At 60.6% G+C, this 23,900-nt stretch overlaps 1 protein-coding gene across 2 annotated transcripts in view; it reads left to right on the top strand.

Moving 5' to 3' along the window:
* Nucleotides 1-23,900, top strand: part of RASGRF1 (Ras protein specific guanine nucleotide releasing factor 1) — a 95,558-nt gene that overhangs the window by 20,598 nt on the left and 51,060 nt on the right. For both annotated transcript variants that reach the window (XM_045804467.2, XM_087856575.1), the window contains exons 2-6: nt 45-151; nt 5,150-5,297; nt 12,618-12,710; nt 15,216-15,469; nt 22,996-23,075. In XM_045804467.2, the coding sequence (XP_045660423.2) occupies nt 45-151; nt 5,150-5,297; nt 12,618-12,710; nt 15,216-15,469; nt 22,996-23,075 (682 nt within the window). The remainder of the gene's footprint in view (nt 1-44; nt 152-5,149; nt 5,298-12,617; nt 12,711-15,215; nt 15,470-22,995; nt 23,076-23,900) is intronic.

Genomic DNA, 23,900 nt, shown 5'->3' with positions numbered 1-23,900 from the left:
CCGCGGGTACCCGGCTAATCAGAGATGTCTTCTTCTCGGTGCAGCATTATTTCACGGTTAACTTCAGCCACGAGAACCAGAAAGCCCTGGAGCTGAGGACAGAGGATGCCAAGGACTGTGACGAGTGGGTGGCGGCCATCGCTCACGCCAGGTATGTCCCACCCCCCACAGTCGCGGCAGAAGAGGCTGAACCCGAGGGCCCTGCCCGGAGCAGACCCAGGCCCGGCGGAGGGGGTGGGAGAGGGAGAGCCGTGAGGGGGGTCTTGGCGGGGGACCCTCGGAGCCCTGGAGCTCTGGGTCTGTGCCTCCCTCGGTGCCGCTGGGAGCCAGAGACCTGAGGAGCAGCTCCCACCTGCTTCAACACACCGGCTCCTTCCTCCCTTCCCCGTCGGGGAGCTGAGCCCCATTCAGTTTTGGTCCAGGGTTTTGTGGCTACCGAAGTCTAAGCCCGGGCTCCAACCCGGATGTGGCCACTCATCTGCTGGGTGACCGTGAACTGTCCCTGTCTTTCTTCTGGGCCCGTTTCCTGTCCTGTAGACAGACATTCTCTAAACTTCTCTGAGCTCGGGGATTCTGGACCTCCTCCTCTCTCCCAACAGTGTGTGCTCCACGCTGGAGGGGCCAGATGGAGAGAAAAGCAAAGGGCTGTCCATATATGCTGCAGAGAAAACGGGGCTCCACACTGGATTGAGTCTTTTGGGTCGTGGGGAAGTGACAGGCTTATGGGCTAGGGTGTGGCTCCACAGCTGACAATCCCCTGGCAGAGCCGAGTCCTGTGGGAGGGCAGGACCCCCAGAGTCGCCCCTCTCAGCAGGTGATCTTGCTGGCTCAGTGGGGAGTGGTGTGTTTCTGTGTCTGTCTGCCTGTTAGGTGCAAGGTCCTGAGGGCAGAGACCAGGTGTGGTTCTTTGCATCCCCAGGGCTTATAGAGGCATAAGCAAGTGGTTAGCAAATGTGGACTGGAAGAATTCAAGGATGGATGGATGGATGGAGGATGGACGCAAGGTTGGATGTCGAATGGAAGATGAATGAAGGATTAATGGAGGGTAGATGAATGATGAACGGATGTGTTTAAAAGTATGCGTGATGGTGAATGCATAGACAGGTGATGGATGGTGCATGGATGGTGTGGGGGTGACTGGACAGATGGACGGATGGATGAATAGGTAGGTGGGTGGATGGATGGATGGATGGATGGATGGATGGATGGATAGATGGGTGGATGGACGGACGGATGGACGGACAGATGGAGGGGGGGATGAATGGGTAGGTGTGTGGCTGGGTGGTTGGATGGAACGGTGAATGGGTAGGTGGATGGGTGGGTGGATGGATGGATACCAGGGCCCTTCCTTGAGCCCTGGAACAAGCCAGCTGACCAGAAACCCTTCATTATGGCCACAGCACTGATTGTGACCTTGAGGTCAGGCCATGTCCATCCCTGTCCTCGAGGAGTGTCTAGTCCAGCCATGGAGACCAGGCTCTCACACATGAACTCGTAGAGTCAGGCTCTGAGTGTGGCACTGGGCAGACGGGGAGGGGTGCAGCTGTTCCCCAGGAATGTCCCGTCCGGTCAGGAAGACCTTGGACATGTCCACAGCTAGCTCTCATACGCGAAGGCCCTGGTGGGTACAAGGCACCGTGGGGAAGAGACGTCTGCAGGGAGTTGAAGGAAGCTGGAAACCGGGTGACATTTGATCTGAGCCAGCGGACCAGGCTGAGGCATGTTTAACGGGTTTAACTATGAGCGCTTCGGCCCCCAGCCCCACCCGCAAGGCACTGATGGAGGAGGGAGGCTTCCAGGAATAATGAAGAGACCAAGTGTGGGTTTCGGAAGGTCATAACGGGTCTTGAACACCCAGCTGGGGTGTTTGGCCTTTACTCTGTGAACGGTGGGAGCTATCGAAGGTTTTACACCAGGGGAGTAACACGCTCAGAGCTACAGTTTTGAGTTGAGGACCAAATGAATCATTCACGTGGAGGAACTTTCTGAGTGTCGAAGCAATACAGAAGCCTAACTGGTTGCACAGTCTGATAACCAAGACGACGCCGGCTTAGAAAATCCATTGATACGGAAATGCCTTAGAGGCGGTGAGACGCTGCTACACACGGAGCCTAGCCTGGCAGAGGTGACGGGAACACGGCAGCAGAGGCTGGGCCGGGCTGGGGTCCGTCACTCACACACAGGCAGGAGCGGAAAACGGCTCAGCCGCTTCAGAAAACTCTTAGGTGCTTAAAAATTAGCAATTTAAACATGGCTAGGCGTGCTCTGTGACCAGCCATTCCAGCCTTTCGGTGTTTATCTGAGAGAAACAAAAAACATCCACGGAAAGTCTGGTATGCACGTGTCCCTCGCAGCTTTATGCACAGGAGTCCCCAGACTAGAACTAGCCGAGGTGTCCATCCGCAGACAGACGTGCGGACAAGCCCCGGTACGTCCGCGTGACAGAACACCGCTCAGCGGTGGAAGGCAACCGCCACAAGCACGCGTCACAAACAGACCAACGTCAAAGTCACCAGGCAGAGGAAGAAGAGCGCTGCAGGGTCCACAGCCGTGTGTGACTGTCCACACTTCAGGCGGGGAACGTGTGCCTCAGACGGCACGTGGGCGTGAGCGGCCCCGCGCTGAGGGGGACTGGAGCCCCGCTCTGGCTCCAGCCGCTGCGCTCGCCGACTGTCATTTGGGGGAAGTCACGTCCCCTCTCCGGGCTCAGTGTCTTCATGCATAAAATGAGAACGTGGGTCTTTTGTGGTTCCCGAGTTCCCTTCCAGCTCTGAGTCTGGGTCTCCAAAGACAGTGCTGCCCAAAGAGGTGCTCAGTACCTCATTCCTGGAGGAGAGGGAGGGGGAGGGGGAGGCGGAGTGGCCGGGATCGGCTGCACGGAGACGCTACTCCACACCCAGCGCCAGCGTCCACTACCAAGGCACCAAGTCTCGGATTTCCACGCCCCTGGAGTGCGGAGAAGTGTGGCAGCCTGAAGACAGATGCTGCCGTCCCTCCGCTGAATCTCCCTTGCAAGTAAAGAGAATTGAGCCTCTCGGGAAGTGGGAGAAACTTTAAAACCTAATATTCTGGTTAACGCTCATTTTCGTAAGGGAGCCGACAATCCTCATGTCAAGCAATAGTCCTGCCCGGCAGAGTCCACGCTTACAGCCTTATTGCTCTTTAGACGGGCGGGGAAGCCAGGACCCTCCTGGGCACGTGCTGCAGGTCTGCCTCGCGCCCTGCTCCCCCTGCCCCATCTACCCTCCCCTTCACCCCCTGCCGCCTTCGGGCCCCACGGGAGTCAGCCTCCTCTGACCCCATCCAGGGACCAGGCTTCCCCCGCCTCCAGGAGACCCCCACCACCCCTCAGTGCAAGGCTGCTCCCCACACATGGCTGCCTGGGCTCTCACATTTAGGGCTGAGGGCGCGTGCGTGCGGCTCACAGTGACTAAAGCCAGCATCGCGAGCCCGGCGCCCACTGACCAGCCGCATTCAGGGCAGCTGCGAAGTCATGTAAGAACTTGCCAGACGGGACGGTGTCCTCTTGATCGGGCAAACAGGGAGCCTGCCGGTGACCCCCGACCAGGACGCTGCTCCAGTGGGCGCAGGTGGCCGCCCCGGGCTGCCCTGGGCTAGGAGCCAGGTGGGACAGACAGTGGGGACGATGGGTGAGGGCGGGCTGCTCTCTCAGCAAACCGTGCTGCACAGGTGGGAGGGGGGCTGGGTCTGTCCCTCAGCCGGAGGGACTCGGGGCTCCTTATGTGCCGAGGAGAGAGAGCCTGTGGGACAGGGGCCACTGCGGACACAGAAGGGACGGACATTCGGGGGTCCAGGACGGGGCCTGGGCTTGGGCGGGGCGAGCAGGGCCTCTGCCCTCTGACGGGAGGGGAGCACAGTCATCACAGCATGCGTGCGTCACGTGTGCCAGGCTGTCCCACACTGGGACACGGACACCGGTCTGAGGTCCCCGGGCTGATGGGTGTGCGAGCTAGTGAGCGAGGCCGGGCCCAGCGGGCAGACTGGGTCAGAGCACGGCCTCAGCCAGAACCCACACGTGCGGGGCAGGGGTGGCTGTGCTGGGGGGCTGGCGGGACGTGGCAGAGAGCGTGACGGTGATGCAGGCGGGCTGCGAGGCAGGAACAGGGCCACCGGCAGGTGGGGGCTGAGGCCAGAGAGGCGTGGAGATGGGAGGTGGGCAGGGAGCTCTGGCGGCTGAAGTTGGAGGCCAGAATCTGGGAGCTGTCTGCAGTGGAGAAGCCAAGGGTGGGAGGAAGCTGGGGGTGCAGGCGCAGGAAGGGGAGGGGAGGCTCCTGGGGGCCCTGTGGGGGGGAGGATGGGGACCAGGGACAGGGAGGACCTACCCTCTGAGTCCATGCTGGCTTCCCAGCCTCCTGCCCCGATGGGCCCTGCTGCAAGCTTCCCTTGCAAAGCCCCCCACCCTCTGAGGCTGCACCCCCTTTATGGAATCGGGTCTTTCCCCAACTCTAACACCTTCACATGGCCCTGCTCATGCTGTGGGGTGTCAGGGAGAACCCTGGCCCAGAACACAGGTGACCTGGCTGCACCCCCAGAGGCCTGGGACCGGTGACATTGGGCAGAGCATGGCAGCCCCCTGCAAGGCTGGCCATCCAGGTCCCCCCAGTCGTGATTCGTTGCAAGTCTGAGGCCTACTAAACTACACAAATGCTTGGCTATCTCTTCTGCCCTCTGCTTATCCTGTGGTGACCCTCTGACCCGGCCCCCTAACCTTCAGCCTTGTTGCCAGTCTCCCCCAACACAGCATCCCAGCCGAGGCTGCCCTTGGATGGGTGTGTGCCCAGAGCCCTGGGTTTGGCCTCAGAGACCTGGGCTGTGGGGCCACCCCTTACCGTCTGGGTTGGAAAAGACAGCATCACGGCTGGAGTCAGAGCTAGCCCGGGGAGAGGAGGGGAGACGGGCTTCAGACAGAACACCTGCCTGTGCAAAGGCCCGGGGGCCGTGGTGGGGGAGAATGGGACCAGTGGGACCCAGAGGTCGGAGCGCGAGACGGGAGTTGGGCAAGAGGCCCCGGGCGCTGTGCGCGGCCGTCAGGACTCCCTCCCGAGTGCCGTCGGTGGGGGCGTCCCCCGGGCTGGGTCTCCAGGGTGGAGCAGGCGGCGTGCTAAGCTGCGTGTCCGTCTGTCCGCAGCTACCGGACCCTGGCCACGGAGCACGAAGCGCTGATGCAGAAGTACCTGCACCTGCTGCAGATCGTGGAGACGGAGAAGACGGTGGCCACGCAGCTGCGGCGGCAGATCGAGGACGGCGAGATCGAGATCGAGCGGCTGAAGGCAGAGGTGACCGCCGGCCGGGTCCAGGCCCCGGACCAGCCCCGCACGCCACCCCGGGCTCCTGCAGGGGCGGCGGGAGGGCGACGGGCCGAGCGGGAAGGGTGCACAGTCAGATCTGGGTTCACATCTGCCCCCTGAGCCCCGTGCCTCGGTTTCTTCATCTGTAAGATGGGCTTTTATCCTCACCCGGCAAGGTTGTGAGGATGGCGTGAGTTGAGGGGCGAGTTGCAGGGTCCGTGCAGAGGACCATGCTGACTAAGCATTCTCGTCGCCGGCCAGCACAGCGCGGGCGCGGGGACGCCGAGTGGTCAGCATCACGGCAGCCCCTTCGCTCTGCTCTTCCGCGGCTCGCCGGGCGGCCGTCTGGAGGCTGAGCCTGCTAGGACCGCGACACTGAGTGCGGTCCGTGCAGCGGCAGCTTCTTAGAAATGCGGCTCCCAGGCCTCCGCCCCCGACCTCCAGGGTTGGAACCTGCGCTGTCTCGGCCTCCCGAGCAGCTCCCTTGATGTGTGAGCGGGCAGTGCCCTCTGCCCCTTAGACGCCCCTGCCAGCTGTTCACCCACCGCAGAAGGATCTGATCCCCGCCCCACGGCGCACGCAGCACCGCCTGGCCACATCACACGAGAGCCAAGGCCTCTGCGCTGAGGAGGGGATGGGAAAGCTCGGACTCCTGCGGTCAGGGTCAGCGACGTCATTTCCAGGGCCCGATGCAAGGCTGAGGCCAGGGCTGGGAAAGTCCCCCCCCCACCGCCCACAGCCCACCACCCCAACCCACGGTGGGCAGGTGACCCCCAACTTCAGTGTCCACCTCCCCCAGCCTCTGCACCGTGATGCACTAGGTACCCAGATTAGGGGGTCACCGACCGAATGCACCAGCTGCTGTCTCCCACCCTTCCTGAGACCCCACGGTTGCACACGGGACCCCCTCCCACATCGAGGCTCCTGCAGGGGTGACGGTGGGATTCCATCTTCCCTGCTGATGCCACCCAGTTGCCACCCGGACAGAAAGTAGCAGTGGTCGTGGGTTCCCAGGTACTAGGGTGTGGGGAGTGGGCAGCCGAGAGCCCGTCCCGGGGAGGCACACGTGAGCTCAGGCTCCAAGACCCTGAGGTGCGCTCCGCGGTCCCATCACATGTTACTTACAACACAGAAAATTCAAAGAGAAAATTTTCAGAATTTCTAGATGGGAGCCGCAGAGCTGGGAGCCCCAGGCACAGGTCGCATCCCCCATGCTCGTGAAGCCAGCTCCGCCTGGCGTGGTCAGACTGGAGGTCACCAGCCTCACTGCTCCGTCCCAGAGCGTGAAGTCCCCTTGGGAGCTCAGGTCCAACCAAATGTCAGAGTCAACATCCCTCCTCCAGTCCTGCACCGGGCACCTCGGGCCCCCTCAGTCTGTCCAGCACCATCCTGAGAAGGTCCAGGCTCAGAGACCACAAGCTACCCTCTCGAGCTCACACAGCTGGGGGTGCGCAGAGCTGAGACTGGAGCCCAGGGCTGGCTGTCCACTTGTCAGTCTTTCCACTCTGCTCGGAGCCTCTTCGCACACGGCTCCAGGGTGGGAGCTTGTCCCGTCTCTAAGCCACCTGGTTCATTCTGGAATTAGTCCCACCCCGGAGAGCACCCCTGGGATCTCCCCTAGCCCAGCACACATCCCCGAGTCTGGGCTGCACCCCTGTGAGGAGCCAGAGGCCTGCCCCAGCCCCACAGTAGGAGCTTTACAAGCAGGAGTCCGGCTGCCTTTAAGCCTGCAGCCCCTTGACCACTGCCCCTGGCCTCATCCTCTTCCCTGCACCCTCCTCCCCGGTCTCGTGGGGCTCCAGCCAGAGCCGTGAGCCCTGCGCCCTGCACCCTTGTCATCCCACCTTCCTGCCTTGTGGAATCCTAGCAGGTCCAACGCCTCCGCACAGGGCCCCGCCCCAGCTGGGAGAATGCTCACTGCCCCTGCCCCTCGACGTTCCCGCACCCGCCTGCCTCATCAGAGCCGGCTCCGTGCCTGTCCCCACCAGCCTGGTGGGGGCTCCTGGAGGGCCCGGCTGCTCTTACTCACTCCTTATGCCTGGCACACAGTAGGTGCTTAGTGAATACATGGGTGTCCCGCCCTGTGCAGGGTCCTAGAGGGATGGCAGCGTCTACCACTAGGGTCTGATTGTCGTACGATGACATCAGCATTGTAACAGTTGGCGCTGTGGACCCGGGCAGAAGATGAGGTCTTGCGGGCAGAGAGGGTGCGGGTCCGTGCTGCGGAGGGCCTCAGGGATTTGTGCGCGAGAGAGGGGTGGGTGCCGAGGGGGCGTCCCGTGTCGCTGGGGAGCAGAAAGCAGGTCAGTTGTGAGTGTGTGAGAGTGAGTGTGTGTGTGTGTGTGTGTGTGAGTGAGAGTGTGTGATGGCCGCAGAGAGCAGCTTGGTGGGAAATTGGAGCAACGCTTCCAACTGAGTGCATCGCCCTCCAGGGCAAAAGATCCTTTAAAAGAAGACTTTGAAAGAAAGGCTGTCTTAGTAAAGCTTTCGGGCTGTAGTCCGTCCCCCACACACCCTGCAGGACAGGTGGACACAGCCCGTGCCCGGGAAGTAGGCCGCGAGGGAGGCAGGAGGCCGTGGAACGTGACCACTGGAGGGATCCGAAGACGCTTAGGTCCACAGCAAAGGGAGGGACTCATCCAAGGTCGCTCCAAGGTCACCTGAGTGACGGAGTCCCAGCTCGGACTTGGGTCTCCTGACTCCAGATCCTTGGCCCATGCCGACCCCCTGAGGAGCCAGGTCTGATGTAAGGGGGCGTGTTTGCCAACCGAGGTATCGCCCGCAGGGCCCCGGGCCCCCACGGTCCACCTGTCCTCCACTGGCCAGATACAGCTGCCCAAGCCTGTCCCGCACATCCCCGAGGACATGCAGGGGCTTGCCTTCTCCTGCCCACCTCCCGCTCCCAGACTCTGCTCTCCGGACTCTCCTCATCCTTCCCACAGCAGCGGCCTGCCCTCCCCCTGCACTGCTCGGTGCCCTGAGGGTGGCTACCACGCGCGTCTGTCAGGGTGACCCGGACCCCGCTGCGGTCACAACCCCCACATCGTGGGGGCTTCAAGCAGCAAGGGCTGCTTCCTCCCTCACATGGGGTGTCCCTGGGGGTCCTGCTCCAGAACGCTCACTCGGAGTCAGGGACACAGCCGACGGGGCCCCCGGGCTCATGCGCAGGGAAGGGAGCTGCGAGCGATGCGCACACCTCTGCTCACGTTTCCATGGACACAGCGCGTCACAGGACCAGGCCCGTCATCCAGGAAGCACAGTCCTGCTTCGTCTGTCCGAGGAGGAGAACCAGGATCCACAGAAGCCCTGACGGCTGCCCGACTGTGCTTCCCTCTTCTGTCCCCAAGCCCCCAACATGGGCTGTCGTGCGGAGCACGGGACAGACATCCTGAAAGATGTGGACACAGCAGAGTTGCGGCTTTCACAGCTGAGTCAGAAACTGGCTTACACAGGAGACGCCCCGCCATCCCGTCCCCTGGCCCTTCCTGCCATGGTGGCGGTATCTCACCGGGAGCCCTCCGCCCCAGGGCATGGTGCCCGGGAGTTGGCTCCTAGCGGGAACCTGCCATCTAACTTCAGGAGTTCTGCAGGCTGGTTGCTCGACTTGTGGCAGCTGGACGTGGGCCACGGTGGGACTGTCCACCGTGGACTTGGCAGGCGCAGCCAGTCGGGGTCTTTCCTTCAGAGAGCGGTCAGTGGCATTTCACGGTCTCCTCTTCCAGCCCAGCTGTGTGATTTTCAGGGCTCGCGGCACAAGGAAGACCCAGGCCCCTCAGAACGTCCGGGCAGCAGCAGCCGAGCCGTCAGCCAAACCTGGGCCCTTGCGTCCGGGGCTCTGCACAGGTCACGCTGCGGGTCACCAGCTCCACCGCTGCGCCCTGTGCGCCCTGCAGCCCCGCAGCCGCCTCTCCCTGCGGGCACGAGAGATGGCGCCCCGACAGAAGTCTATACCGCACTGGGCACCCCTGGTCTCTGGCTCCCCTGACAACACCCTGTCAGGCCCCGTCTCCCGTCGCCACACAGCTGAGGACCTTCTAAAGCGAAGGGGCCTCCACCTCTGAGAAGGGCGTCCCTCCGGGCATTGTTTCAGCAGCGATCCTTCTCCCGGTGACGGTCGGAGGTGAGTGTGGAGGCCGAAGCGGACCTGCAGGGCAGGGTAGCAGCTCAGATGCAGTCCTGCACCTGAGTCCTGGAGGCCTTACTCTGGAAGGAACTGTGGAGATCTTCAGTGCAGGGTTTAGATCAGTCCTGCAAACAGTTTGCCATGGAAGGTAGGGCAGCGAGGAGACCATTCTGGGGGACTCGGGAGAGTGCAGCCAGCCCTGTGGTCCGCACCGGGGCACACCTCCACGCCTGGAGGCTTGCCTCCCGTGCCTCCTGCTGCATGCCCTTCCCCTGCTAACCTGGCACACCACACCCTGCGTGCCCCGTGCCTCCGTTCACAGCATCCCGTCCCCTGGAAGTCCTCCATCCCATAGCCCTCCTGTTGGACTCCTATTCATCCTTCAGAACCTCTTCTGGATGGCCCTTGCTGCTTCCCTGGCGAGACCCTCCCACTGCAGTCGCTGCACGACTTGTCCTGTCGTATTGACCCCCTTGTTAGGCTGGGAGCTCTTCGAGGGAGCGATCTGGCTTCTCCACCTCCAGCCGCCTCTCACCAGAGCCCAACACAGAGGCGTCACCAGGACAGTGGACAAGATTGGCCCAGGAGGACGGAGATGGGCCCCTGGTTGGCTTGGAAGAGGCCAGAGGGGATTGAGAGGGGAGGAGAGGAAGCTGGGCCGTGTGCCAGCTGCTTGAAGACCAAGAAATACGGAGATCTTTAGCAAAACCTCGGCTGGTAACAAAAACACCCTGGGTGAATTCCCCCGTCAGCTACTGCACTAAATGCCCTCTGGATTAAAGACGCCATCTCAGGGACGGTGGGCGGGAGCCAGTGCTCTGTGTCCCAAAGCGGTATGGCCAAGAAAGCCAGACTGCGGGGTGGCAGGTGGTCAGGGGCCCGCTGAGACACCAGGCGTAGAGCCGGGCTGGGCAGCCAGGGCTGGACGCCAGCCAGGGGGTCGGGGCAGGAGACAAAGTGCCAGGTCTCCGTGGCCATCATTGCCGAGGGTCAACCGAGCAGGCCCTGGGTGCCAGCCAAGCAAACTGGGGTCCAAAGCAAATCCACCCCCAGAAGGGGACCTGCCAGGTTTCGAGAAAGGTGGCCGGTGGGAGCTCCGTGGGGCTGGGGCGCCCTCCACCTCCCCATGCTCCGCTCCTGGCAGGGAGGAGCCGAAGCCCAAGACCTCTGCAGGGTCCCCAGGCTCACAGCACTCCAGAGTTTGCCCACCCAGCCCATTGCTTAAGTAAAGGCTCCAGGGCTTGCCGGCACTGCCTGAGCTTGGAGCGTAGTGCTTGACCTAATTGCATCTATTTTCGCCCTGGTCCCTGCTGAGGAGTTGTCCTGGAACGCCTCTCCCTGAGAGGAGCGCCATCAGTTTTAAATACAGGCTACTCGCACTCACACACACACACACACACACACACTCACACACTCATACACACACGTCGCCATTGTGAAGAGAAGAGGGGTAGGGTGTGCAAAGCCTCGGCGGGAAGTGATAATATCAGGCCAGGGGTGGGGGTGCTGCCCCGGCATCCCCGTGTTTCTGAGCTAAGAGCCTGCGTGCGCGTGTACGTGTGTGTGCGTGTGCTCACAAGTGTGCGTGTGCGCGTGTGTCCGTCGGCCCTCTGGAGCATAGATCAAAGAGCCACTCGTTATGTCGATGTGAAGATGTTCTCTGAGAACTGAAAAAAAGCCGGGGGGGCGGGCAGGGGACAATGAGAGAGAGAAGAAAAGCCCTCGCCGGCCTGAACACTTCTCGAGTATTTTCAGCCACTCTGCGAGCATCGGCTGCGGTAATTTTAGCAGCCAGGGGAGTGGAGAGCGGGTAACTGTTCCATTTTGCTTTCAAAGTGCTCAATCGTGAGAGCCCATTCGTTCTGCGGTTCAGCAGGTGGCCTTGAGGGGACAGAGCCGTGTGCTCTGCAGAGGGAGCTGGCTCGGCCGTGGCGTTGGCAGGCTCCCCGCGCTACTGTCTCTGGTCGCGCGGGCCCAGCGGCCGCAGTGGGCTCCTGGGGCGGGGGGGGGGGCGGGCTCCGATTCTCCTGGAATTCGCTTCTGTATGTAGCGCACAGGCGTGTGCCGAGCACCCGGCCCCTCGGCAGGCACCGGGAGCGGTGGATGGGAGCAGCAGACAGAGAGGGAGGGGCAAGCAGGACCTGGGCTCGGAGCGGCAGGAAGAACGCGCCCCGGGCCATCCACTAGAGGAGGCCCAGGGGACCCCGCCACCGTGTGGTCCCCGGGGCCCCCTTCTCCTGGGCACCGCCCCGTGGTTCTGGGCTTGGGCTGTGCTGGACTCTCTGACCCCCACATCAGGCGACTGGAGGCTTTCTAGGGCAGCGCGAGTGTTCCTTCCCAGGGCTGGCCAGTGTTTCTAGGCCAGCAGCGTCCACAGGGGGCTCCTGGGCGGAGAAGGGCTTCAGGGCAGCCCCTGGGGGGTAGGGGGTGGCCACACCAGCAGGGCTTTGCCTCAGCCGCCTGCTTTTCTCTGATTCCAGCACAGCTTTGTCTGAAAAAATAAGGGGACTGCCCGAGCGTCCATTTATAGATGAAGGGATTGCAAGAGGGTATGTAAATACCACGGAAAATTACTGGGGCTAACAAGGAGGGCGTTGTGACACCTGTGGCCGCGTGGTGGACCTGGGGCACTGACTGACAGCAGGTGAAGTCGGCCGTCGCAGAAGGAAGGGTCTGTAGGATTCCAGGCCTCTGAGGTCGGAGAGGAGTCCCACTCATAGTCAGAAAGCTGATGGGGCAGGGGACAAGGGGCGGGGGCATGTTGTTTCATGGGGACGGAGTTCCGGTGTGGGAAGATGGAAAGTTCTGGAGATGTGGTGTACTGCAGTGCCACTCGGCGGCACAGCTGAAACGGGTCAAAATGGTGAAGTTCAATGTTGTTTTGCCAGAGTAAAAATCAAAAATAAAGGGGCCGATGGTTTGGGGCGTAGGGAGGAGAACCACAGATCGAGGGCAAAGCCCCAGATTCCACTGGGGCACCCGCCGCCCAAGAAGGGGAGGGCCTCTCCCAAGGCCCCTGGGTGCTGGAGCCGGGCTGCCCAGAGCCCGGTGCCGGGGCTCCCAGTCCAGTGCTCACTCACCGTCTGGCTCCACAGCCCCGCACAGAGCGGGGGACACGTCCCGCAGGCCCTCCTGGGGGAGGTGGCAGGGCGCTCGCTCACCACTGCCATCTGCGTCTGTTACAGATCGCGTCCCTGCTCAAGGACAACGAGCGCATCCAGTCCACCCAGACCGTCACCCCCAGCGATGAGGACAGTGACATTAAGAAGATCAAGAAGGTCTGCAGCAGCCCCCCTAGGAGCCCCGTCCCCGCCCCAGGGCAGGCCGCCCTCACCTTGCCTGACACAGGCCCCCGAACAGCACGGGTCAGGGGCTCTCTGGGCTGTCCCTGGGGTAGTGGTTCCCTCTGTTTCATGGGTACAGCAGAGGCCAAAACGGAAGGAACCCAGGTGGCAGGCTCCAGCTGCGAGCTTTTCTCACATCAAGGGGGCAACTTCCTAAGGCCCCCCAGCCCCCTCCCCACTGCCACTCCGCCCCGGCCCCCTCCCCACTGCCACACCCCCGGCCCCCTCCCCATTGCCACACCCCCCGGCCCCCTCCCCACTGCCACACTCCCCCCCCACCCCTTCCCCACTGCCACACCCCCCCTGGCCCCTCCCCACTGCCACACACCCTCGGCCCCCTCCCCACTGCCACTCCCCCTGGCCCCCTCCCCACTGCCACTCCCCCCCCGCCCCCTCCCCACTGCCACACCCCCCGGCCCCCTCCCCACTGTCACTCTTCCCCGGCCCCCTCCCCACTGCCACACCCCCCTGACCCCCTCCCCATTGCCACGCCCCCCACACACCCTTCCCACTGCCACACCCCCCGCCCCCTCCCCATGCAGACCTTCCTCTCACAACTGGCCCCTCTAGTCCCACACACACCTTGGCATGGGAGCCCCTGGACCCGAGAGCTGCCCCTGCTGGTTTGCTCCACCAGAGTCCAGGGGGCAAACATCTAGAAGGCCCTGGGGATCTGCCCGGTGGCTGGGGTGCTGACCAGCACCGTGGGCCAGCGAGGACAGCAGATGCCCAGGGAAGGGGCATGTGTGCGTGTGCAGGCTGCCAGACTTGAAGCCAGGGAGCCCGGGTCACCCTAAGACTGGTAGAACTGGACAGTCCTTCTTGTAGAGGGGGCAGAAAGCCCCCGACGCCCCCAGACCAGAAACTGCACACGGGCGTCCCCCGGGCCGAGTTCAGCCTCCTGGCGTGTTTGGGGTTTTGAGCCCACACGGTGTGTTTTTTTTCTTTTTAATTTGTTGCCAGTGCTTTAAAAGCTAAACATTTCACATCAAAATCTGGATTTTGTTCCTCAAAAATAGAAATAGCTAACATTCATTAAGCACTTTCTGTGTGTCAGACGCTATTCTAGGAGCTTTATGCAGATTAATTCATTCCTAACTGAAAACCCTTTGGGGTTTCATTATTATCTGCATTTCACGTACGGGGAGGCTGTGGTGCCGAGAGGCAAAGGGACGTGCCCAGGTCACAGAGCTCCGCGTTTGCAGAGGACGTTTAAACCCCAGGCCCCGAGCTGCAGAGCGCACGTCCTCTGTTCCCTGGACACTGCGGCCCCCGGAAAACAAGGTCATACAGCCCAGGGCCCTCCTCCCACACAAGCCCCATTAGTCCCACCAGCCGGCCTCCTGCGTCTGGAGGACCTGCCAGGCCCCCACGGGCCTCGGGGCTCACCGCCAGGTCCCAGCCAAGCCCCTTCCATCTGTGCTGTGGCTCCACTGGGCTTCTGGGCCCATTTTGAGAAGCCATTCTGGTTGGAACATTTTATGTAGCAGCTGAAATCCTCCTCTCTCCCTCGATTTTCCCCCTCCTGGGGGCTCAGGGCAGGCCCGCCCTCGTGGAGAGAGCCTCCCTGTCTTGGAAGAGAGAGGTCTGGGCTCAGGGCTGGGCTCCTCTCCGGGGAAGACAGCCCCAGCCACACATCCGCAGCCTGACGGCCAAACGTGCCGCTCGTGCCCCTTTGAGCTGAGACTGATATCAGCCGTCCCCGGTCCTCAGCAGGTGATCCTGGGACCCCCAGGGGTCCATCCCAGCAGCAGGGAGCTCTGTGTGCCTGGGAATCGAGTCCTCTCCCAAGTTCTTGCCAACACGCGGCCGTGCCAAGCAGCCCGACTCCCAGATCAAGTATCAACGGGCGTTTCCCCACGGAGGCAGGAAAAGAGGTTCCAGGCAGGGGCTGGGACTCAGAGCGCTCGTGAGGCCCCAGCATGAGATTAGCTCATTTGTCACGTTCTGTGCGGTTTGATAACCACTCTCCATCCAGATGCGTGTTCATGGAGACTCCCGGGCTTTCAGGCCGGTCGTGGGCCGAGATGCGGTGGGAGACGGGCTCAGCACAGCCTGGCAGGCCTCTGTCCTCCAGCCACGTCCCACAATGCAGACTCGGACCACCCTCCTTCAGAGCCCACTTCTGCAGCAGCCCCGGGGGTCTTGTTCACACACAGAGGTCCGCGGCGGGGCCTGGCATCTGCCTTTCCAGCAGGCTCCCGGGAGATGCCACCAGTCCCAGACCGCACTGGAGTCCGGGCGCCCCCCATTAGCTCTGCCTACAGATGGGGAACTGGCCCAGAGGGACCAGGCAGCTTGCCCAGGACCTCACCGGCGGCGTGCGCAGGCCTGGCCCCCGGCCGGCCTTTCCTCCCTGCACGCCCAGCCTACAGTCCCTGCCCCGGGGGCCTTCGCAGCCCCGCTGACGGAGCCCCCCCTTCATGCCCGGTCCCGCAGGTGCAGAGCTTCCTGCGGGGCTGGCTGTGCCGACGCAAGTGGAAGACCATCATCCAGGACTACATCCGTTCGCCGCACGCCGACAGCATGCGCAAGAGGAACCAGGTGGTGTTCAGCATGCTGGAGGCCGAGGCCGAGTACGTGCAGCAGCTGCACATCCTGGTGAACAACTTCCTGCGCCCGCTGCGCATGGCCGCCAGCTCCAAGAAGCCCCCCATCACGCACGACGACGTCAGCAGCATCTTCCTGAACAGGTGAGCTCCCCTGGGGCGGGGCCCACCTCGGGGTGCTCGGCCCGGCACGGCTGAGCAGACGGCCCACACGGCGTGGACGCCGCCCGAGCCATGTGGCTCTGAGCCACACCCCCCCGCACAAGCGTGGCTGCAGAGCACACGGAGGCCACGTAGCGGGTGGAGGCATTCACGGGGCGGCGAGTCCCCCAGGGCACGCCCAGCAGCGTTCGGAGACGCGTCTGATGGTCAGAACCCGGCTGGGCGTGGGGGGGGCAGAGGCCAGGGCTGCTGGGAACCTCCGGCGGGGAGCCAGGCCAGCCCCCCAGCAGAAGATCGTGGCTCCCACGCTGTCAGGGCCGACGCTAAGCGGTGGTGGAAGCGGTTTGAGTTTTAATCAGGCCCCAGAGCACGAACTCTGCACTGTGCTTCTACCCTGACGTGGCCGTAATGACCCGGAGGCCAGGCTCAGCGCCGCACGTCCACCTGCCCTGCAGACACACGCACTTTTCCCAAATGGCGACTCTGGCGTCGCTGTGGGGTTCGCGGCGCCCCAGAAGGCCGAGCTAGCCGCTGCTCTGTGGCCGTCAACCTCCTCATAAAAGGAGTTTCTTAAATGGTTTAAGTGGATGCGCGTTTTGGCGGGTGCTAAAGTTGGGTGAACTGCAGAAAAGGGACAGACGTGAGAACACATAACCAAAGTGCAATGTGTGAGCGACCCCCCCAGGAATTAGGGTGGGCCACCGTGTGCCCCGAGATGTTCGTTCAGCTGTGGTCCTGCCCAAATACGCCTCACTCAGCCGCTTCACTCTCCATGACCAGCCCTCAGCCAGGCCCTCCCCACGGCGGTCAGGACCCAGGGGGTGCAGGTGCGAGGGGCCTGTGGGGCAGCCCGGAAGTGACGGAGGGGTGCAGACGCCGGGCAGGGGTCCGGCTGGAGAGGCCCAGAGTCCTTGGGGTGGGCAGGCCTGAGGCCATGGGTGTGGACGCCCACAGGGTGGGGGCAGGAAAGAGACAGCCTTTGACCCCTGAAGATCTTCTAGAAACTGAACCACTGGGCTTTACGAGGTTCGTTCTTAACATACATGTTGAATTTTTAAGTATTATGTAAATGCCTCTATTTCCTAAAATGAAGAAAATCAATTATGTTTTTGTGAAATTGGGTAACATTTACCCCAGAAACTACAGTGGGGTCTTTCCGACGCGGCGACAGGAGCGTCCCTTCCTGAGCGCCCTGAGCAGTGCAGCGAGGTCCACAGACACGCATGTGTGAGCGCGGGTGTGGGGACCCGCCCTGTGCTTCTCTGTCGGAGGTCTGGGGTGAAGCCGGGGAGCCCCATCTCTCGCAAGTGCCGCGGCCACGGGTCACGGACCGCACCTGCAGGCGGCCCCCTGCCCTGGAGGCTTGGCGCTGCTGACCCTTGGACAACTCCAGGGTCAGGGGCGCATGCTTGAAAATTCACGTATGACTTTGGACTCCCCAAATCTTAGCTACGGATAGTGTTACTGATAACATAGCCGTAATCTGCTCGTTAAATGGTTTACAGACATTATCTTACAATAGAGGAAGCCAGAGAGGAGAAAACAGTGTTCAGAAAATCACAAGGAAAATACATTTTCAGCGCCATACTGTGTTTATCAAGGAAACCCGTGGGTATCGGGCTGTGCGTTTCGAACCCGGGCCGCTCAGGGTCAGCTGTGCTGCGGGAGGCACCCACACACTTCTGTGCCACGCATGCCTCTGGTGTTTCAGGGCACGATTGCGAGCCTTCCGTGAGCACTTACCACCACCACTAAGAAAGCCGTGCTTTTGTGTTTCTTTAATCTTTCCGCGATTTTGTTACTCTTATCAATCTTTAATGGAATTCTCTTAGCTGGCATCTTCGGTGGAGAGTTTTCAGGCCAGCTCCCAGCCTTTGCTCAGGAGTTGTTTGAAAAAGTAGCCCATGGTTTTTATCTTACAACGAGTGCACGATCGGTCGGAGGCCTGAATATAAACAGGAGGGAGGAAGCCCCCTCGTCTCCTGGCTCCAGGCACCTGCAAGGGGCAGGGGCCCACGGCCGACGGGCACTGGCTTTGCGATCTCACTGATCCTGGTCCAAACCGCGGCAGCCTGATCAGTTCTCACAGCCTCCAGAGCGTGGGCTCCGCTGACGCGGGAGCGTGCCTGCCTCCTACGGGGGTCGGAGGATCCAGTGAGGGGTTCGCACACCGCATCTCGCACTGCGCTGGGTGTCCCGTGTTCCGTGGGAGTGAGACACTAACGCAACCGGCAAGCCCCCAGTGACGCACCTGCCGGAACAGAATCCACATCTCACGCGGTGGGGCGCTTCCCTCCTCCTCTGTGAGGCCGGCATCACTCCAGCACCCAAAACAACGTCTGTCTCCTATCAGAGCGCGGGGATACAGAACATGACCAAGTCGGTTCCAGAAACACATCATGGCCAGATGGAATTCACCCCAGGAATGCAGGGCTGGTTCAACGGGGAGAAGCAATCGCTGTATTCCACTCCGTTTTCTTACCGTGTGAAGCAGGAGAGCGCAGGAGCCTAGGCGGGACGCACGTGTTGTGTGGCTCCTCCCTCCCCGCCCCGGCCCTGATGGCCCTGATCTCGGGCAGCAGCAGGCTGCAGCTCCTTCCTTCCCCGGCCCAGGCTAGGGGCGAATGAGCCGGGAGTGCCTGCCTTGGGATGATCCGCAGCTCAGCGGACGGTCGGTGGGCCACAGCACGACCTTCACCGCCCCTCCTCTGTGCCCTTGTGAGCACAAGGAACCGCTGGGGTGACGCTTCCCTTGCCCTCGTGACGAGCCCAGCCAGCACTTGGCGGGAGTGAACGTTCTGGACGGCGCTCACCACGTTACGGCTGTGCTTTGTGGGACCTGCTTCGCACCTGCATGCTTTCCAGTCCTCAGAGGCGCCCCACGAAGCTGGGGCTCAGAGAGGTTGCCGGGTGTGCCCGAGGGCACACAGTGATGGGTGGACTGCAGTGTCAGCCCCGCTCTGTTTCCTGTTAAGCTCCGTACTCCCCACCGCCCTGCTAGCTAGCAGGCTGGGCTCCTGTCCCCTGACCCCCAGCCTCCTCCCTCTGCTCATGACTGCGAGGGTCTGGACGTGCACTCGGCCTCGCCCCTGCTCCGCTGGAGAACTTCTCTTGCACGTGAGCCCCGCTGTCCCGCTTACTGCACAAGGGCTGTGCAGACAGCACCCGGGGTGCGGACCGCCCGGCGCTCCCTGCTCCGACCACAGCACAGCGGTCCGTGTGTCACGGGCAGAGGGGCTGCCCCACTCAGGAGAAGACTTTCCTGCACATGGCTTCCTGCGGGACTTGCGTTTAGGCTGAGAGATCTGACCCGCTGGAAACCTGGTGCTAGCTTGGCAGTTGCTGGAGCTGGGGAAGGGAGGCCTCTTTCCAGGCTGGCGGATTCCCTGACGGTGCTGTGGGGCAGGGAGGGGTTCACGGTGTGCTCCCCCAGTCGGGGAAGAAAGATGTTCCCAGTAAACGCGTGCAAGCCGTTTCGGTTCACCCAGACAACAGGCTCACAGACTGGGGCTATTTCCCGGCGGTGGAAACCACACCCAGACCCCCAGCACAGGGCACCACAGGCGTGGCTGGTGACCAGAGGCACCCGCCCCGGTGGCTTGTACATGGATGCCCACTCTGACTGAGTTGAGCGGGATGGTGAGACGGGGGGTGGGCAGTGTGCCACCATGGATTAGTCATGTCAGCACTGGAGGGGAGTTGGGTAAGGGGCTGTGTGGACAGGCAGAGGGTGGGGCGGGAGTACAGGGGCCAGGCTCTGCCCGCCTCCCCCGGCCTGGCCGTGGGCAAGTCACTCCCCTTTTTTCTGGGCTCAGGAGGGGACTAGGCAGAATGAACACATCCCAGCTGTGTTCTGCAGACAGGTCACTGCCTCTCCCTCGAACGTTCTTCCCGCCCTACCGTCCTTGATGGCTGTCTCCTACTCTGTCTTCACGTCTTTCCTTGGCTATCACGTCCCTGGCCACCCCCATGTCCCTTGCCACCATTGGCTTATGTCCCTGCTTGTGTGTTCCCAGGGCCCCCTGCTGCCCTTCGTGGCACTCATCACACTTACATAATGACTTACTCTGTGTCTAGGTCCCGCTTGGCTGTGGGTGGGGTCAGGGCCGTCATGGACAGCTGCATCAGCTACACACTGCACAATTCAGGGACAGTATTCGCACGGGCCAGGGATCAGCACAGCTTTTCTGTAGAGCGCCAGAAGGAGGTATTTCAGACCTTGTGGGCCATGTGGTCTGTGTTGAAACTAAGCGGTCACAGATGATCCATGAATGAATGCGGGTGGCTGTTCTCTGACAATCTTCACTTACGGACGCTAAAATACGAATGTGACGTATGTTCACGTACTGTGAAATATTTTTTTCCCAAACCATTTAAAAATATAAAAATCTTTCTGAGCTTGCAGGCTCTACAGGGAGTGGGCCATCCCCTTGGATGGAAAGATTCTGTGTCTTGGAGTGGCCACGTTCAAATTATAAAATATTTTATAAATGTAATGTAATTCCAACCACCGGGCAGCATAGCAAAGTGATCTTGAAGTTCAGCCGAAGCAGCAAATACGTGTAAGTCGGAAACGGTGTTTCCAAACAAGGACAGTGGAGGAAACATGCCCTACTTTAATTAAAATGTTATGAAAGTGTATAAATACATTAAAAAAAAGGAAAACAGCCCGAGGGTAATGCCAGAAAGTAAGGTAGAAAGTCTAGAAATAGACCAAAGACCGCGTAGGAAGTAGGAACGGTAAGAAGCAGCGTGGAAAAGCAGTGGAGACGGCGGGCGTGTTTGACGGGTGGAATCGGGCAGCTGGCCGGCCTCACCGGGGGGAACGGCGTGCGCACCCTTACTCACATCGCACACCCGAGGACTGCAGCTGCACACTTCCATGTAAAAACGAAGCAACAAAACAAAGCAGGTGTGTTTGCGGCCCTTACACACTCAGAAGCAGGAGACGGACAGACAGGGTAGGCCTCACAGGCCAAAAGGGAAAAACTTCCGAAAAATAAAAAATTAAAACAGCAAACACACTATCAGTGGGCAGACAGCTGAGCAAAAATGTCTACAACATGTGTGTCAGGTTATTTACTTAATATGTAGGGTTATTTAAAATTAAGAAGACGGGCGCCTGGGTGGCACAGCGGTTAAGCATCTGCCTTCGGCTCAGGGCGTGATCCCGGCGTTATGGGATCGAGCCCCACATCAGGCTCTTCCGCTATGAGCCTGCTTCTTCCTCTCCCACTCCCCCTGCTTGTGTTCCCTCTCTCGCTGGCTGTCTCTCTGTCAAATAAATAAATAAAATAAAATAAAAAATAAATAAATAAAATAAATAAAATTAAGAAGAGACAAAATAGTAATTGGATGTGGCTAGGGAGTTCCCAAAACAAGGAATTCAGATGGCCATACATAAGAAAAATGTTCAATGAACGTAACAATGATTTTTTTTTAAAGCAAATCAAAATAAGATCCATTTATTTTCCTAGGAGATGGGTAATGATGGTAGCTTCTAAGTAGTAGGATTACAGGTGAAATTCTCTCAGTTTGTACTTTAAAAATGGAGGCTTCGTCAACTGTATTGTTATAGCCCTAGCTTGTGATGTTCCTAACATGCTATTACAGTGGCCCGTGCAGTGTTGGAATTTAAGAAGGTGCATTTCCTCCCTGATGCATCCTGGCAGTTGTCTGCTGGAGGTGCCTGGGAATGGCTCCCCTGAGTGTTGCTGGGGCTGTGCTCAGGGTAGTCCAGAGCTGCCTGGCTCCCTGGAGAACCGAAAGTCCCCTGATTCCCAGTCTTCCCATCTCAGATCAGACGTTCTTCCCTTTGTGCACTCTCACACACACTTGGGTCAGTCTCTGGCTTCTGAACTGTCCAAGTGGTCTTCACACGTGGCCGGCCAACGTTCTCGGGATCAGTACGTGTTTGTTCATTCAACAGACTAGTTCAGGGGCCGCAGAGATACAGAAACCGGCCCCGTCAACAGTCCCTCTGTAGGGGACCTGCTGCCTCAAACTGAAAATGACTTCAGCCATTCGGGGTGGCCCTGGTCGGGGAATCAGTGCGTCACCAGGCCAGGGGCACCATTCTCGTGGGACCTCAGGGAGAGGACAGTCGCGTCTCCATGGTGACAGGACCCACGCTCGGAATGAGAGCTCAGAACGTTTCCTTTGCTTGGAATCTTGTTGACAGTCTCTCTGGCGCCATGTTCTCCTTCCATCCTGAGCGTCTGGCAGATGAAACCAGGTTAGAGGCCTTGCTGTTCCACCCAGAGGTGTCGTCTGGGTGTCTCTCTCCCCGACTCTCCCTCAGCCTTCCCCTCTTCTTCCCCTGAGGTCTCGGGTCCCCTCCGGACACGAGGGAGACCCCATGCTCTGCTGCCCGCAGGCCCGTGCCCCCCGGCGCCTTCCACCCCCGCCTGGCCTTGTGGTTCTGAGGGAGTGAGGCCCCCGGGGACACATGGCACTGGGAGAGGGGACAGCCCAGGGCCCGGGGGGGGGGGGGAGGGCGTGTGAGCAGAGAGCAGAGGCTCAGAGGCTCCGGCTGCCCCAACTCTTCCTCTAGGGGCCTCACTTCTCCCATCCGAGAATAGGGTGCACGACCTTAGCATCCTTTTGCACTGCCCCATCTGGTTCAAGGCAAGCCCCAGACCCTCCAGGGAGACCCCCAGATCTCCAGGGTGGTAGGAGCCAGGGTGGTGAGGGGCAGCAGAGGAGGGTCAGCTGGCAGGGAAGGGGCTGCCAGAGCCTCTCCCCCGCGGAGACAAGAAGTCCCCATGTCCTCAGAGGACGAGCTGTGACAACAGACTGGGGCTGTTCTGGGGCCAGCTGCCTGGGGAGCCGTGGGCGGGAAGGGGGTGCCAGAGTGGCTGCCTGGGGAGCGCACATTCCCTGGGCATTCTAGGCGGTGACAGAGCTGGTGCTGGGGGGACACTGGGTGTTTTGCTTCCCTAACTTGTCCCACAAAGGGCACTGGAGAGCTAGCGTTTACCGAGCACCCGCTATGCACTGGGTACTGACATCGTTCCCTTGCTTGCAGGGTTACCTTTCACCTCCCTGTTTTGTGCAGAAAGATGTGAAGTTCAGAGATGCTCGGCATCTTGCTCAAGACCACGCAGCCCAGGATCGGGGCCCTGGCTGAGCGCAGCCCTGCGTCGTGTGGGTCTGAGGCCATAGCCCAATACGCACGTCATCAGCGGCCTTTACTCCGTATTCTCCAGAGCCCTGGGCTCCTCTGGGGTCCCCAAGGTCGCTCCCAGATGGCAAGAGCTTGGGGGGCACAGGGAGGCTGGCAGCCCCGGCCTGGGGAGCCCTACTTGGGGCCGTCCTGGAATTCTCCACTGCTTTTTAACACGGAGTCCTGCGTACTCGTCCAGCACTGGGCCCCACGAGCTTGCAGGCACTGCTGACGGGCTTTCGCCTGGGGCTCCGTGGAGCAAGCAGCTTGCTGCTGGGGTCCCGCCGGCCCCTGGGTGCCGCCGGCTCGGGGCAGCGCAGCTCACCCTGTGCTTTCCCTGCAGCGAGACCATCATGTTCCTGCACCAGATCTTCTACCAGGGCCTGAAGGCCCGCATCTCCAGCTGGCCCACCCTGGTCCTGGGTGAGTAGCCGGCCCCCCGACGTCCCTCCCCAGGGCCGCCCTCCAGGCTGCCGGCACTCCCGTCCTCCCAGAGCGCGGTGGAGGCCCCTCGCAAGCCCCCTGAATCCCTCGGGGAGAAGAGGAAACACACGTGGGCAAAAACCTCATTTCTAGGAGGAAGCCATCTATTTTTAGTTACTTATCTACTTTTTCCTTTTAAAAATAATATCGACGTACCCGTTTGAGAAAATATGAGAATCCAGAAAAGTAGGAAAGGTTTAAAAATATCAGTCATAGTTCTCCCTCCAAAGAGAGCTGCCATAAACATCTCCGTGTGCTTTCTTCCAGTTTTTTTCTATGCATAGATCTTGGGGTTTTTTTCCCAGTTTGCATAATTGCAAACATACTGAATTTACAATTTGAATCTTGCTGTGGGTTGTTGTTTTTTTATTTATTTTAATTTTTTTTTTACTTAACTTGATGGCACAAGTGTTTTGTTACCCTGGAAGCGGGCTTTTTGATGGCTGTGTAATGCTCCACGCCCGTCACCGGCTCTCCGGAGTTGGTCCCACTTCTTGTTGCTAGAAATCATCAGCTCCGTGTGTGACATTTTCTCCTTTTTACGGAGTATTTCCCTGAGATACGTTTCCAGAAATAGAATTTCTGGAACAAAGAACTGCCCTCAGGCCACGGAGGCCTCTGAGTGGGTGGGCACTTTTTTGTTGTTTTTCTCAAGTCATTGTCCCCCACTTTCCCCAAAGCCAGAATGTGAGCGGCCCTGGAAAGACAGGGCTGCCCCTACGGCCTCAGCTGCTGGGTGAGCCCTCTGGCTGCTGGGGTGGACGG

The sequence above is a fragment of the Ursus americanus genome, chromosome 28 (genome assembly GCF_024610735.1).
Source record: "Ursus americanus isolate L20-20 chromosome 28, mUrsAme1.1.p, whole genome shotgun sequence".
In the NCBI taxonomy this organism is placed as follows: Eukaryota; Metazoa; Chordata; class Mammalia; order Carnivora; family Ursidae; genus Ursus; species Ursus americanus.
The sequence above is the reverse complement of the archived record's forward strand: the minus strand, read 5'-3'. Positions and strand labels throughout refer to the sequence as shown.